The 16018-nt window shown below is 38.7% G+C and overlaps 2 protein-coding genes across 3 annotated transcripts in view; both read left to right on the top strand.

The window, feature by feature from the left end:
* LOC120539955 (SHC-transforming protein 1-like) overlaps nt 1–12258 on the top strand; it is a 64202-nt gene extending 51944 nt beyond the window's left edge. Inside the window, exons 8-11 of one of the 2 annotated variants that reach the window (XM_039770348.1) lie at nt 3189–3366; nt 3450–3498; nt 10660–10913; nt 11339–12258. In XM_039770348.1, the coding sequence (XP_039626282.1) occupies nt 3189–3366; nt 3450–3498; nt 10660–10913; nt 11339–11467 (610 nt within the window). In that variant the 3' untranslated portion in view covers nt 11468–12258. Of the gene's footprint in view, nt 1–3185; nt 3367–3449; nt 3499–10659; nt 10914–11338 lie in introns of both variants that reach the window. The other variant, XM_039770347.1, reaches the window with a different exon arrangement.
* A 2981-nt stretch (nt 12259–15239) lies between these two features.
* cep152 (centrosomal protein 152) overlaps nt 15240–16018 on the top strand; it is a 61546-nt gene continuing 60767 nt past the window's right edge. Inside the window, exon 1 of the mRNA XM_039770346.1 lies at nt 15240–15419. The gene's annotated coding sequence lies outside the window, so the exon portion shown is untranslated. The remainder of the gene's footprint in view (nt 15420–16018) is intronic.

Genomic DNA, 16018 nt, shown 5'->3' with positions numbered 1-16018 from the left:
TAATATCTAATGGTGTCAGAATAGAGGAGGGAGAATGTGAGTGTGTAGGACAGCAGAGGTCTTTAGTAACACTGCTTGCCTTTCTAAATCTAGTGTTATGTATGTCTTGAATAGAAGGTACAGTAGTTGTGTGCCACTACTGTTTTATGTCAAATTTAGTATCTTCTGCAGTGTATCGCAGTCCTAAGCTGAGCATGTACAGTAGCTTACCAAAATGTTAAGGAGTGAATCACTGTGCACCTGTAGAAGTTGGTGAGGAACCTGGAGTTGTGAAGCAGTGGCACCACAGTACCACCCCATTCCTCCATGCTCTCCTATTTTCTGTTATATGCATATTGATAATTTCCTTCAGACTAAACCATTATAAGTAAGTGTACTGTGTATGGATGCATGCATGAGTGTGACGTGTGGTGAGCTGGTGTCCCATTTGGTTCCTAAGTTGTGGTCATTGTTGCTGTAATTCTCTTACTGTCTCTAATGGTCTAATTCTGTAATGGAAAATGTATATTCAAAAAATGGATGGATATTTATACATATACAAACAACTAAAACTACATGGATTCTGTTTGTTTACAGGAAGGCAATAATCTGTAATGAAACCATGTTACATTGTCTTACAACAATATATACAGCTTGTGAGAGTGCTATTAATCCTAGTAAAGTGCACATGGCTAGGTGGTAACATTTTTATATTTACACTTTTTACCACATTGTTCATACAGCATGAAGTGACATAGTATTCAAAATTAATAGATGTACGGATCATTCCTCATAAATCCATTCTTACATAAGCAGCAAAACTTGTAGGGTGGATGACAAATGTTTAAAATGTCAGATTATTTCAAACATTAGTTTAAAGTCAGCAACACTTCATGAGAACAAATGAAGGCTAGGTAAGTATTTGTTTTATAGAAATGTTAGGAAGACTAGAGAAATAACCTTGATGATACTTTGAAAACACTGGGTATATAGGAAATGACAAGCTACGGTGGGCTGAATTGTCACTTCTTGTCAAAATGTTGTATGTTTTTACACTTAAGCATTGATAATATTCATTACCGTATGTATTTTGTGTGCGGCTTTTCCTCTGTTTAACTCAAATTAGAAAATGCTTCTTCTCTCCTCCGCATCTGCTCCATCTCTCTTTGATCTTTCAAGCCCACAGTTTCCCTCCTCCTCCTCCTCCTCCTCCTCCTCCTCCACCACCACCACCTTGCTCACTCTGCCTTTCCTATGAATCATCCTGTGCGCTCGCCTTCTAAGTGTGACCCCGTCTGCTTATACGGCACCACTGCTTGATGATCCATCTCACACCCCATTTGTTTAACCCCCTCCATCAAGAAGATATTGAAATGCAGAAACTAAAATGAATTCCTTAAAAATATATATAAATATATACATTTAAAGATTAAAAAACAAAGCTGCTGATGTGCCCCCAGCACACTACAATACATAAATTGAACAATCAAGTGATCTAAGTGCACTGTTAGGCTAGAGTAAATTAACTTAATCTGAGCAATTCTTTTGTACATTTGTTCATAGTGCCTTTCATTATATTTGCTGGATTAAAACTGTTAACTTGTATATCATGTTTTGGATTCCCTGCTGCTCCACATTGGACTAGAATTTTGTGACAAAAGCTCCTTGTAGTTGTACAGTATTTATGTCAAAAGGGATTTATTTTTTATGATTCAGTTATTTAAGGAAGGCCAGCAATGACACCATTCACAGTGTGATGGACATCACACATGTGCTGGTGTCTCTGTCAGGATGAGTTTCGATCCCTTACCTGGCCAGGAGGCCAGTAGGATGGAAGAACCAGGGGAGACAACCTGGCAAGCCTAGGTGGCTGCCTCCCTGGCTGATGCTACCTGTGCAGACACCCGCAGGGCACACTGGGAACTGCAGTTCAATAGGCCAGCCTTATCAATTTCTGTGGGTGTGCCGCCAGCAGGTGCTGCAGGAATACACGATCCCTACTTTGTGGAACTTCTGTCTGACCTGGAAATGCTTCCAAACAGGCTATGCTATAGCACAGGAAGTACTCCCAGGTCTACCTCATCCAGCTCAGTTGGAGTCGGGTGTAACAGGACAAAGCTCACTTGGAGGGAGTGTAAGAATAGAAGAAGGGTTGGGAATTGTGATTGCGTTTATTAAGGAGCCTTCATAAATGCAATTATTATTAATAAACCTACTATTTGCAACTTGTGTCTGTGAAGCTGTTTCTGGGTTGTGGGGTGCTGCAATGCCACCTACTGGTCACAACAGATGTAACCTCAATTTCTTTAATCTTAAAATGGATACAGTAATTCAGTCTACAGGAAGGCAGTCTTGAACATAATGCTATTGATATGTTAATGGCATGGTGTGTAGTTTAGAATTATGGAGATAACTGTACCAAGTGCAGATGTGGCCTAATATTTCTCTGGGGTACATATAAGATTGTATGGTTAAAACATGTGTGAGATACCCCTAATAAAAAGAATATAGAGGGATACTATGTTTGTACTTTGAAGAAACCAAATATGACACAGATAACCAGAGCAACTGATAAAAATGATATCCTGTGCAGGACAATCTGATTTATATAACACTGAGATAAACCAAGATATACCTGAATGTTTCACAGCTACAAATCTCCAGGCTTCATCCTATAGAACATTACAAAGACTGTGGAAGAATGTTTGGAAAACAAACAAACAAACAAACAAAGTTAAACTTCTTTATGGTATCATGCAATCTAGAAAGATACTGCTTGTGGGTAATGTCATTATATTAACTTAATGTGTGCACATCTTAATAAATAAATAATGCATTTTTGGCCTTTTTATACTTGGAAGACAGGGACAAAGAATGACAGTTTAAGTCGATAGATGGCATTTTCAACCCAAGCAGAGAGACACTCAACTAATAAGTTCCAGTTATTGCGACCAATTAACACTTTTCTAGGCTGCAAAATGTACAATAGAAACGCCATTAGCAGGACGACACCCAGCTCCAGTTTATGGGACACATGGATGGAGAGATAAATGGATGGACTGTATTCATTTCATTCTGTTTCTGTAGAAATTCTTTTCAGCTGCATGCTGAGCCTCATGTGCTCTTATGACGCAGGTCATTAAGAAAGGCTGATTATGTAATTTATTCTTTATTGATCTCTTCCTGCCTTTTTGTTGCTGTTTCAGCAGGGCATCAGACACACGCATTGCCGTCTGGACCGCAGAGAATAGAGAAATCCATGAATATTACAATGAAATCCCCGGGAAACAGCCACCTCTTGGAGGCATACATGACATGAGAAAGAAAGAAGATTCAGTGGTTTTTAAAGTTCCAAACGCCAACCTGTGTGAACATTTACTTCCGCTGGTGAGATAATTTCTTCAGAAGATTTTCATTAAGTTCAATATTTTATTTCAAAGATGAGTCATCTTTAATTTGCTCTCTTTCAGATGCCCAACCCACACCACAACATGTATGAAAACAGCTCAGTGCCACCAGGTACAGTATGGCTTTCCAGCCTACGATCAGACCATTCAGTGTCTGCTTGTCTGAAATGTTCTTATTTGTGGGAATCTTTCAGAATGAAGGGATTTGACTAAAATGGAAACGAATAACATAGAGCTATAAAGTTAAAGCTGTGGCAAATATCTGAATACTAACTGTATAAGAGTAAACAAAGTGTCTGTTATTTAAAGTCAAAATCTAGTTCTTGGTGATCAGATTGACTGAAATAAAAACCTGCGTCTACAGGTCTGAGTATGCCCTGCCCATCTCTCTCTATAAGTCTAAATGGGACCAACAGCTCCCAAAATGAGTGGAACCCCACCTTATCTGTTATACAGTGGTGTGAAAAACTATTTGCCCCCTTCCTGATTTCTTATTCTTTTGCATGTTTGTCACACAAAATGTTTCTGATCATCAAACACATTTAACCATTAGTCAAATATAACACAAGTAAACACAAAATGCAGTTTTTAAATGATGGTTTTTATTATTTAGGGAGAAAACAAAATCCAAACCTACATGGCCCTGTGTGAAAAAGTAATTGCCCCCTTGTTAAAAAATAACCTAACTGTGGTGTATCACACCTGAGTTCAATTTCCGTAGCCACCCCCAGGCCTGATTACTGCCACACCTGTTTCAATCAAGAAATCACTTAAATAGGAGCTGCCTGACACAGAGAAGTCGACCAAAAGCACCTCAAAAGCTAGACATCATGCCAAGATCCAAAGAAATTCAGGAACAAATGAGAACAGAAGTCATTGAGATCTATCAGTCTGGTAAAGGTTATAAAGCCATTTCTAAAGCTTTGGGACTCCAGCGAACCACAGTGACAGCCATTATCCACAAATGGCAAAAACATGGAACAGTGGTGAACCTTCCCAGGAGTGGCCGGCTGACCATAATTACCACAAAAGCGTAGAGACGACTCATCCGAGAGGTCACAAAAGACCCCAGGACAACGTCTAAAGAACTGCAGGCCTCACTTGCCTCAATTAAGGTCAGTGTTCACGACTCCACCATAAGAAAGAGACTGGGCAAAAACGGCCTGCATGGCAGATTTCCAAGACGCAAACCACTGTTAAGCAAAAAGAACATTAGGGCTCGTCTCAATTTTGCTAAGAAACATCTCAATGATTGCCAAGACTTTTGGGAAAATACCTTGTGGACTGATGAGACAAAAGTTGAACTTTTGGAATGCAAATGTCCCGTTACATCTGGCGTAAAAGGAACACAGCATTTCAGAAAAAGAACATCATACCAACAGTAAAATATGGTGGTGGTAGTGTGATGGTCTGGGGATGTTTTGCTGCTTCAGGACCTGAAAGGCTTGCTGTGATAGATGGAACCATGAATTCTACTGTCTACCAAAAAATCCTGAAGGAGAATGTCCGGCCATCTGTTCGTCAACTCAAAGTGAAGTGATCTTGGGTGCTGCAACAGGACAATGACCCAAAACACAGCAGCAAATCCACCTGTGAATGGCTGAAGAAAAACAAAATGAAGACTTTGGAGTGGCCTAGTCAAAGTCCTGACCTGAATCCAATTGAGATGCTATGGCATGACCTTAAAAAGGCGGTTCATGCTAGAAATCCCTCAAATAAAGCTGAATTACAACAATTCTGCAAAGATGAGTGGGCCAAAATTCCTCCAGAGCGCTGTAAAAGACTCACTGCAAGTTATCGCAAACGCTTGATTGCAGTTATTGCTGCCAAGGGTGGCCCAACTAGTTATTAGGTTCAGGGGGCAATTACTTTTTCACACAGGGCCATGTAGGTTTGGATTTTTTCTCCCTAAATAATAAAAACCATCATTTAAAAACTGCATTTTATGTTTACTTGTGTTATATTTGACTAATGGTTAAATATGTTTGATGATCAGAAACATTTTGTGTGACAAACATGCAAAAGAATAAGAAATCAGGAAGGGGGCAAATAGTTTTTCACACCACTGTATATATTTCTCTTCTGGTTTGTCCTGCTTCCTCTTCAAACCTGGTCCCCGAAACCCCCCACCCCACCACACGCAACCTACACGGCATTTCTCGACTACTGCGAGATCTCACTCAGGAAAATGCAACTTTCGGTAATAAAACCATTCTTCTCGGTGGAGATTTCTGCCAAATACTGCCCGTTATCTTCCGCGGTTCTCAAGCCCTCACTGTTGCCTTGTGCATCAACAAACACAGGCTGTGAAACGAAATGAAGGTCCTAAAACTCACAAAAAATATGAGAGCTCTCGAAAGTGAAACTCACTTTGTTCAATGGCTTCTTCAAGTTGGGGAAGGTAAAACTGGAGACACGGTAGAACTACCTTCTCAATGTTTACCACAACAACAAGACCAGGTTGCTCAACTTTACGGTGATATTAATTTCTCGACTGTGACTCTCCAAGAACTTGCTGCAAGAGCAATACTGAGCGTCACAAACAACGATTCTCTACATATTAACAACAAAGTTCTTGATCTTATGCAGGGTGAAAAAGTGACCTTCAAGAGTGTAGATACAGTGGTCAGTAATGATCCTAATGATAAACTAACTTACCCACAGGAGTTTTTACACATCCTCACACCAACTGACATGTCTCCCCATATCCTTCATCTGAAGGTGGGGAGCCGTAGTTATGCTCCTCTGAAATATTATGCCATCAAAATGTCTGCAACGGAACAAGACTCATCATTACCCGAATACATACAAATATTATTGAGTGCAAACTGATCGCTATCCAAAATTCTGAAATAATCTTCATTCCCAGAATCTCTCTCCTTCCTTCCGACACAAATCTCCCTTTTAAATGTAAATGCACACAATTCCCACTCAGACTTGCCTTCTAAATGACTATCAACAAGTCCCAAGGACAAACGTTTGCAAAGATTTGCATTAATCTACAACAACCAGTCTTCAGCCATGGTCAGTTGTACGTGGCTTTTTCTAGGGTTAGATCTTTCGACTCATTATCTGTCATCTCTAGCAAAACACCCATTCACAACTGCGTCTTTCAAGAAGTATTCTTTTCTTCTTGATTTCTGAATTCCTTTGTCACCGTTTTCCGTTCCTATTCTTAGGGCGTCGGCTAGTTAAAAGAATGTTTACCCTAAGTTTAAAAGAATGGAAATTCAGCTTTTTTAGACAAACACATTTATCCTTGTAAAATCTTACACAGTTTTACAGTATAAAAAAATTAGGAGTGGTCTCTCCTCGACTTTCTCGTAAACTCAGATATGGGGATGGATATTTGAGGAGTAAACCGCAAGACAGTGGTTATATTTTTATATTATTACATTAAAGAACCATCAACATCAAATCAAATTAATAATATATTAAACAATTATAATAAAAGTAAAATAAATCAGACTCTGCAGCTGCATGAATAAAAAAGTACCCCTTCCAGTGAGCGGAAATAGCTCAAAAGTTGATAGGAATCTGCGTTTTGTACCTAATATTTGAATGCAAAATTTGGTTGACCTAAGTGAAAGCGTACTCAAGTTATCGTGTTTACACACACACACACACACTCACATAATTCCAAAAATGGTATTTTCGGACCATATTCGTTGAGATTCATCAAACTTTTGAGGTCAAATTTTTGGATGATTACAATACTTTCCCTATACTTTGTATACAAGCAAGTAAAAACGGTAAAAAAAACCTCATGTTTAATTATTAGAATTGGAACAGGAGAAAGAAGTTTTAAATCCATAGTCTGTGGTTTTGGAATGAACCTTGAAAGTTCAATATAAGCCTAAAATGATATTTTAATGGTTTCTGTCTTTTGTTGCTATATGATATCCTGTCTAACTCAGAGCATATATTTGTTGTCATTGTGAATTATTTATGCAATAATGTGATAAAAGAAAGGATTAGGATGAATGATACATAAAATATATTATGGCTAGATATGATCTTGGAAAATCACCCATATTAAATAATATGCTGAATGCTGCATAATCCACTTTTATTATAAAAGAAATGCAAATGCATTAAAAAAAGTAAAAACAAAACAGAAAAATTCAGTTTGAAAAAGTATTCACCTCAGTAACATATACTATAATCATACTCTTACCATTAGAATTTGTTGATGGGAATACTGTTAGGACACAGCAATGTGAAGTCAAAAGAGGTTTTCCAAAAACTGAGGAACAGAGTTGTTGACACTCAGAAGTTAGGTGAGGGATATAAAATGAATTCAAAAGCAAAGAGAAATTTAAAGACAACTTTTATGTCAATTAGTTGGAAATGGAGGATGCATAATGCTAGCAAGTATCTTCAAAAAATAGACACTCCCTTAAAACACAAGAAGAAAATAGGTTAGATCTTCTTCTTCTTCTTTTGGCTGCTCCCGTTAGGGTTCGCCACAGCGGATCATCTTCTTCCATATCTTTCTGTCCTCTGCATCTTGTTCTGTTACACCCATCACCTGCTTGTCCCTTCTCACCACATCCATAAGCCTTCTCTTAGGCCTTCCTCTTTTCCTCTTACCTGGCAGCTCTATCCTTAACATCCTTTTCCCAATATGCTCAGCATCTCTCCTCTGCACATGTCCAAACCAATGCAATCTCGCCTCTCTGGCTTTGAGGTCAGATGATAAACAATCGCAAAGCCAAAAAAAATCCTACAGATTTGCAGATTGTCATAACTGAGATGGAAGAAACAGTGAGTCAGGGAACAATTAACAGGTGGAGTGGTGGCTCAGAGGTTAAGGATCTGTACTGATACCTGGAAGGTTGTTGGTTCAAATCCCATTACTCGCAGAATGGGTCTTATTCTGCTGTGCCCTTGAGCAAAACCCTTAACCTGAAAATTGCTCCAGGAGAACTGTATAATGGCTGACCCTGTGATCTGTCCTCCAAAGGTCATGCAAAAAGACAATTTCTCCTCAGGGATTTATACAGTGTATAGAATTGCTCAGGTATTCCACCTTATGGTACTGTAATAATTGAAAAGCTTACCTGATATCATGTCTTCAGTTTGTGCAAAAGCATGTAGCTTATCCACTCATTTTCTAAATCAAATTTTCCATTGGAGGATTACGAGAACGTAGCATATCTTATCTGGGCAGTTTTAGACTAGGTGCAGTCCAACCCATTGTAGGGCACACTTGCTCATGCCAGTCCAATATAGGGTTACCAAACCATTAAACATCTTTATTGTAGTAATATGGGAAGGAAACAGGTGTATCCTGAAAAAAATAGGAGAATATGAAAATATTACTCCAAGCCAGGCGTTGAACCCTCATGCCCAGAAATGAAATATAGCAGGACTAACCATTAAACCACAAGGTTTAAATTCTAAAGGTAATAAAAATGGTCATCTCATTCAGAGTTGACTCCTACCTTATTTAAAGGATAGGTTTCAGCACCCTGTAACCCTGACATGGAAAATGGAACAGTGGAAATAAAGTGGACAAAAGCTATTTTAAAGTTAAGAATGTGAGCACAGATCTCACCAACTAGGGAAAAACGTAGTATGTCACAACTTTCAAGTTTTCAGCAAATTGAGAAAATGATGTTGCCCCTATAATTAACGGTCTCTAGATTTAATTTTTCCTGAGCTTCACATACACAATTTATTTTTCCAGGAAACAACACCTGCCATTTAAATCACACAAGCACAGCATTTAAATCACATGATTATAATCCGACAGTTTCATTGGTAGGTGGTCTTTCCTCATTGGTCAGTGGAGATGCAGTATGTAAAATATTTTGTACACACTAGTTTCTTCCATCGTGCTATGACCGGAATGAAGACATATTTGGCCATCACCACTACCTTATAACATCAGGAAGATCGAGTAACTCCAAGAACTAAAAAAAAAAAAAAACAATTTTGAAAATAAATGGCAGTTACTAGATTTTTCCATTGCATGTGAGAAATGACAGATGATTAGGAGTAAATTTCACACTAATACTAAAAAATATTTTATTACAGATAACCATTAATACATTAAAGTAATTACTTTGGGAACTATTTTGAGTCCAAAATAACATTGACTTAATATTAGGTCGGACACATTAGGTGAACTGGAAGTGACAATCTACATCGGGCTAAATGGCCTATACTCAACAAATAATTTTTTTTCTTCTTTAAATAAAATACTAGAGGGTTCCCCCAGCTTGCTTTGCTTCCCAGCCACTTCGTGTCTCTGCCGCTTGTGTTGTGAAGACGAGGGCTGCACCCACCCCAAGGAGACACAGTCGCACCCCAGACTTAAACAGTGATACAATGAGAAACAATTACAGTTTTTATTTACCTCCTCTTTGCTCGATCAGCTGCTGGCTTGCTGCCGTTTCACATGATCTGCATCTTGCACAACGCTTCGAACATTTAAAATCCTGTACAGCAGCTGTCCTACTCTTTGTGTTTTATTTACGGCCCCGGGTGTGGTTAAATCTTTTGGCACAAAGTCCCATCTCGCGGGAGATGAGTTTTTGATATTTTTTGGTTTATAATTTAAAAACGGAATAAGAATCGGAAATCTAACAACATAACATTAAAGTTTTATAAATTCTGAAAAGAATGATACCAAACATATATAGGTAGGTTTTAAAATAAGCACGATTTAAAGCGTGACATAAAAACTTCACTGTTGCACTTTTAGGCTTTTATATCTATATATCTATTGTGGACTGGGACCCGGACACAGGCAGACGGGCAACATAGTTCCACCACACACTGTTTATTTACACTACTATTTACACAAATTACGTGCACTCACAACCCCAGTGCCTCCAGCACCAATTCTCCGGATGAGCTCCAGCTGCTTCCCGGCAATCAGTCCTGGCCACACCCCAGTGTGGCAGAAGTGCCGGCTGCGCACCCGGAAGCCGTCCGGGTGTCCCCTGTTGTCTTCCTCAGGCACCAGGGCGCCGTCTGGCGGTGGCCACGGGTCCCTACAGGGCTGGGCTTCCAAGCCCTGTACCTGAGGCCCCCAACATAACCAGGACGGACGCCCCCTCGCGGTCTGGAGGAGGCACAAGCCCTCCTCTGGTCCTCCCGGCCGGGGACCACACTATATATATATATATATATATATATATATATATATATATAGAGAGAGAGAGTAGATTCATAGTAAATGAATGTCAAATAGGTGTTTACACACAAATTGCAGCCTGCTATGGTGACAGTTCGACATTTTAGCATTTTCTATGTTTTGCAGAATCCACGGAGACTGCCTTCAGAGATTTATCGGGAAGTGACACTATGTTGACCATTCTTCAGCACATAAATGAAGAATTGAAAAATGAGGTCTGGTATCATGGCAAGCTGAGCAGAAAGGATGCAGAAAGTTTACTGTCAGAGAATGGCGACTTCCTTGTACGGGAAAGCATTAACTCTCCGGGTCAATATGTGCTGAGCGGATTAGAGGGAGGCTCTGTCAGGCATTTGCTATTGGTGGATCCTGAAGGCATGGTAGGATCTTTGCTAGAAATTATATTTAAGAAAAATGGTGTAGCCAGGCCATAATCGTACATAATTGTCCCTTTGGAAGTTTCAGAATCGTTGCATATTTTAGGCTCTGTTTGCATACTGTTCATGTCAATGTAAGTGCTGGGTTCCCACATCTCTTCTTCTTAGGTTTTTCTCCCTTACTCCAGACGGTGGGTTAACTGGTGACTCCAAATTAAATGTTGACATAATCAATTATGGTGTGACAGAATGGTGTACTGCCCACTGCTGTGTCTTATCTTATAGCCAAAGCAGCCAATTTAGGCTATAGTCCTCAATGCCCCTAAAACTAGAATAAGTAGATTTACAAGAATGACAGATGGACGGATCCTTGATGTGTAATGATATTCAACTAATTAATTTTTTTCTTTTTGTGCTCTCTTACAAAGGTTAGAACAAAGGATCACATATTTCAAAGTGTTGGACATCTTATTCATTTCCATATGGACAATCAGCAACCAATCATCTCCTCAGGGAGCAAACTGTGTCTGAAGCAGCCAGTTAAACAAAAACTGTGAAACCAGCCTCCAAAAAGTATACAATCTGGCTGTTTTTTTCTTTAAAAATCCAAAAAAACTGAATGTATGATCGCATTGAGCATAATAACCAAAAAATGCAATTAAGTCAGCCAAACTGACCAAAAAAAATGACACATCTTACAAGCACAATTGCTGAAGTCTGCTCAACACAACCTGGCTTTGGAATTCTTTTGCCGATAAGAATGAAAGAAATGTGCCTTGCCGCATTCATTGATTAATGTCCTGCTTGACTTTTAATAGCAGATTACATCTTTTATAACTGTCTGGATCTGTTTATTCTCTTGTTTGCCAAACTGGTATATTAATGCACAATAGACATTTTAAATATAAGAAGATAACTTTATTTCATACAGAAAAAAATACTAATAAAGTTTAATTATTTGATAGCAAAAATTCTGCTTTATCAGCTTGTGCTGTTTACTGAAAACATATTGTAAGTATACTTAGAATTTATAACTAAAATAACTGGCTTTTTTGTGTTAAGCTATTTAAAAGTACTGAACTGCTATATTTATGATTATGCATTCATTCTTACATAAAACAAGATGTAAAAAGACATAAAGCATTGCCTTTATAAATTAAAGGCTCCCGCTCCACACAAATTCTGCTTAAAGGAAAGTTGCAGTGCTTTCCAAGAAGCATACTTTGAAGAACATGCCAGAAGCGTGTTTGACTGACTCCACACATGGCCAGTGTACTCATAAAATTAAATTTAAAGCATGGCAACTATTATTTAAAAAAATGTGATTTTTTTGAAGAAAAAAAAAAAACTGAATGTGCACAAGTTCTATTTTATTGTTTTAACTAATTTATGATGTAAATATTATAATTCTGCTTTATAGCTTAATGATGTTGATTATTTTAAAAACAAACTGTAATTAAATAACACCTAATAAAATCTAAATATTGTACATGTGTTATCACTCTGTCACTGTCAGTGTTATCTGTCACTTCAAAATACACAAGTAAATGTTGAAAAATAATTGGTACAAGAAATTGTAAGAGATGTGACACATTAAATCACTAAATCATGTCAATCATCCATTCATTTTTCTGTGCCTATTTTTTCATTTACAAGGTTGGCAGCACAGGTTACAAGGCAGAAACCAACCCTGGACAGGACTGTGGCCAACTACAGTACACATTTATGCATACACCCACACTAACTCACACTGGACTCATTCAGATTAATGTACCTACCTAAACATTCCAGAAAAATCACAGGGTGAAGGTGCAGAATCTACACATATGGTGTTAGGGCCTGGATAAATATTGAGCTAATTAACCACTCTGCCACTGTGACACCCATAACATTTTATTTTAAATAATTACTTTTGCAGTAAGGATGGCAAGGTGGTGCCATGGTAGCACTGCTGCCTCGCAGAAGCGAGATCTGGGTTTGTTTCCCGGGTCCTCCCTGCGTGGAGTTTGCATGTTCTCCCCGTGTCTGCGTGGGTTTCCTTCGGGTGCTCCGGTTTCCTCCCACAGTCCAAAGATATGCAGGTTAGTGTGTGCTTGGTCTGTGTGTGTGTGTGTGTGTGCATTGTGGTGGGCTGGTGCCCTGCCCAGGGATTTGTTCCTGCCTTGTGCCCTGTGTTAGCTGGGATTGGCTCAAATAGACTATATATATATATATATATATATATATATATATATATATATAGATGGTGTGGACTTGAATCTGGACACAGACAGGCGGACATCTTAATTTCACCAAACACACTTTTATTTTCGATTATATTTACAACAAGAGTCAGTGCACTTCCCAGTGCCTCCAACACCGTTCCCCCAAATGTCCAGGCCTCACAGTCCTTGTGCCTCTCTCTTGGCCACCTCCCGTCCTCTCTCTAGCTCCGTCCTCTTCCACCATCGACTGATACAACAATTCTTCAAAGATGTGTGGGCCAAAATTCCTCCAGAGCGCTGTAAAAGACTCATTGCAAGTTATCGCAAACGCTTGATTGCAGTTATTGCTGCTAAGGGTGGCCCAACCAGTTATTAGGTTCAGGGGCAATTACTTTTCACACAGGGCCATGTAGGTTTGGATTTTTTCTCCCTAAATAATAAAAACCATCATTTAAAAACTGCATTTTGTGTTTACTTGTGTTATATTTGACTAATGGTTAAATGTGTTTGATGATCAGAAACATTCACATGCAAAAGAATAAGAAATCAGGAAGGGGGCAAATAGTTTTTCACACCACTGTATATTAAAAGTTTCTGTACTGTTTGTCACAACAGAAGGAGTAAAACAAAGACTGCACAGTTTGGCAAAGGTCTTTAATAATAAACACTTCAGTGTGTATTATAAATGTTTTGAGCAGAGGGTAGCTGTCTTCCAGTAATACTCCCATAATAAAATAAGCATAGTGGCAGTAGTAGTAGTAATATTGTTACGTGAAATTCTTAATTGCATGCCTGACTAGCATGCAATATAACGCCACTCTCTGACACCTTGATAAACAAGAAAGTATAACAAAGTTTTTATATGTTTTCAAGACATCTTGCCAACAGCCATACACTTTTATGCACGAATATTCTCCACAATTTTTATAGGGATACAGCCATTGACCACTCACAATCAAAGTAAGGGCGTAGAACAGTATTGGCCTTGAAGAGCATGGAAATCTGTGGACTGGTATCTGGCCAAATACTACAGAAAATATGATTCCAGGATGCTGATCATTATATGTGTGGTTTTTTTTTTGATATGTTGTTTTCACTTGTTAGTTTCAGATATGGCTTTTTCTTTAAACACCTGCCTCTAAGGCCAGCATCCTAGAGTTGCCTCTTCATTGTTGCAGATGACACTGTGTCCAGCATGTATTTAAGGAAGAAGCCAACCGAGGACCTGTAGGGTGTTTATTTCTCAAAGTACACATCTGATATTCTTATCCTCTTATGACATTGTCCATATGGGCCTTCCCCTTCCTTAGACACATTTGTATGAAATCTTTAGTTTCTTGTCAGTCTTTCTCATGGAATAACCTTCAATCTATATAAACACAATAAGCTGGCATATTATGTTTAAAAAAAGATGTTTAATTTTGGCCAATTTTGAACCCAGGAATCAACTTTAGGAATGCCAGTACATTGCAATCCAAGTGAATAGAATAACAGGTTCTAACTGTGCAAATGCAATTAGAAAGGTTTCTCTTATAACCAATTAGCTCTTCAATATGGCTAATTAAGAATAAGCTAACTGAGTTCATTATTAGGACACTAAAGGAATGGGTGCACTTCAAGCAGTAACAGCCTTTGGAGACACTGGTAATGTCTTGGCTATATTTTAAAATCAATTTAATGGTACCTTTGTAAAAATAGGTATCAATTTATATGAAAAACATGAAAATTACTGGGTGAACTCAAACGTCTCACTGGTAGTGTATTTCGTCTACCCAACCTAACGCAGTCTTCCTCCTTCTCTCCCAGTGTAATTTTAATGTTGGACACTTACCCTAAAGCTACCGTGAAGCCCCTCCTCCTTTTGAATGGAGAGCTGCTAATGGCTGACGAGTGACGACATCGTTCGCGCTGCTAGTAGCGCCAGCTTTCAAAGAGACAAACTGAATTCTACGACCGCCAACACCAGACTGCTGCTCGCTCGCTCACTCACTGACTCTTCCTGTCAGCGTACCGGCTCAACATATTCTCCACCCTCTTACACGCGGAAGCAAACATCCCTCTATGTCATTGGTTTAAAATGACATGACGTAGGAAAGTCTTTACCGATGATTGGCTCTACTGCTTGCCAGTCTGTGGTAGTTCCGGTTTGTTGCTAGACGGAATAGTTGTTATTTGTCCGTTGTGAGGGATGTAGGAAACGGTTAATATTTGCAGGGTTTGACTACATGTTTTTATTAATGTCTCTAGTAAATTAATGTCTGAGAGTCACGAAATCTAATTAACGGAACTGAAAGAGGGCTTAATGGTAGGTATCTTTTATGATTATCTACTTGCAATTTCCGTTAAACTGTTTATTTGACTTACTCACTGTGAAACATAAAGACTCGAGCGCCAGAGTAGTGTGATGAGAATATAATTCACAGAAGGGCTTCGATAGTCACAAACTTAATGGCTGCTTTAAGAGCCCTCTGGAGTGTTGTTTCTTGTTTTTGTTTTTAGATAGTCCGTTTGATAACGTGTAACTTCTTGTTTTGTCTTGTGACATATTTTGATTATTCAGAAATTCAGCACGTGTTCTCGCGGGGTCTCTCCTAATAGAGCAGGACTCTGTTAGTACTTCTGTGAAGGGGCTGTAAAACTTGCAATTCGTATAAATGCAAACGTTCACTTATTTCAGAAGGTGCACGATTGGGCGTGTTTAAAAAGCAGTTACAAGGAAGGTAAATATTAGGTGTGCTCACCTACCTATGCCTATCAGGTGGTTGCCATGGTTATTTGTGTAAACGTTATTATTGAAACGTTGGGTATGTTTTAAATAGTGATGGTATTTACTTTTTTAACGTTTGTGTGAGATAGAACTTGATGGGGAAAAGACGTTTTCCAAATAGCTGGTGAGTCGTCGAT

The sequence above is a fragment of the Polypterus senegalus genome, chromosome 12 (assembly GCF_016835505.1).
Source record: "Polypterus senegalus isolate Bchr_013 chromosome 12, ASM1683550v1, whole genome shotgun sequence".
Taxonomy (NCBI): domain Eukaryota; kingdom Metazoa; phylum Chordata; class Cladistia; order Polypteriformes; family Polypteridae; genus Polypterus; species Polypterus senegalus.
The sequence above is the reverse complement of the archived record's forward strand: the minus strand, read 5'-3'. Positions and strand labels throughout refer to the sequence as shown.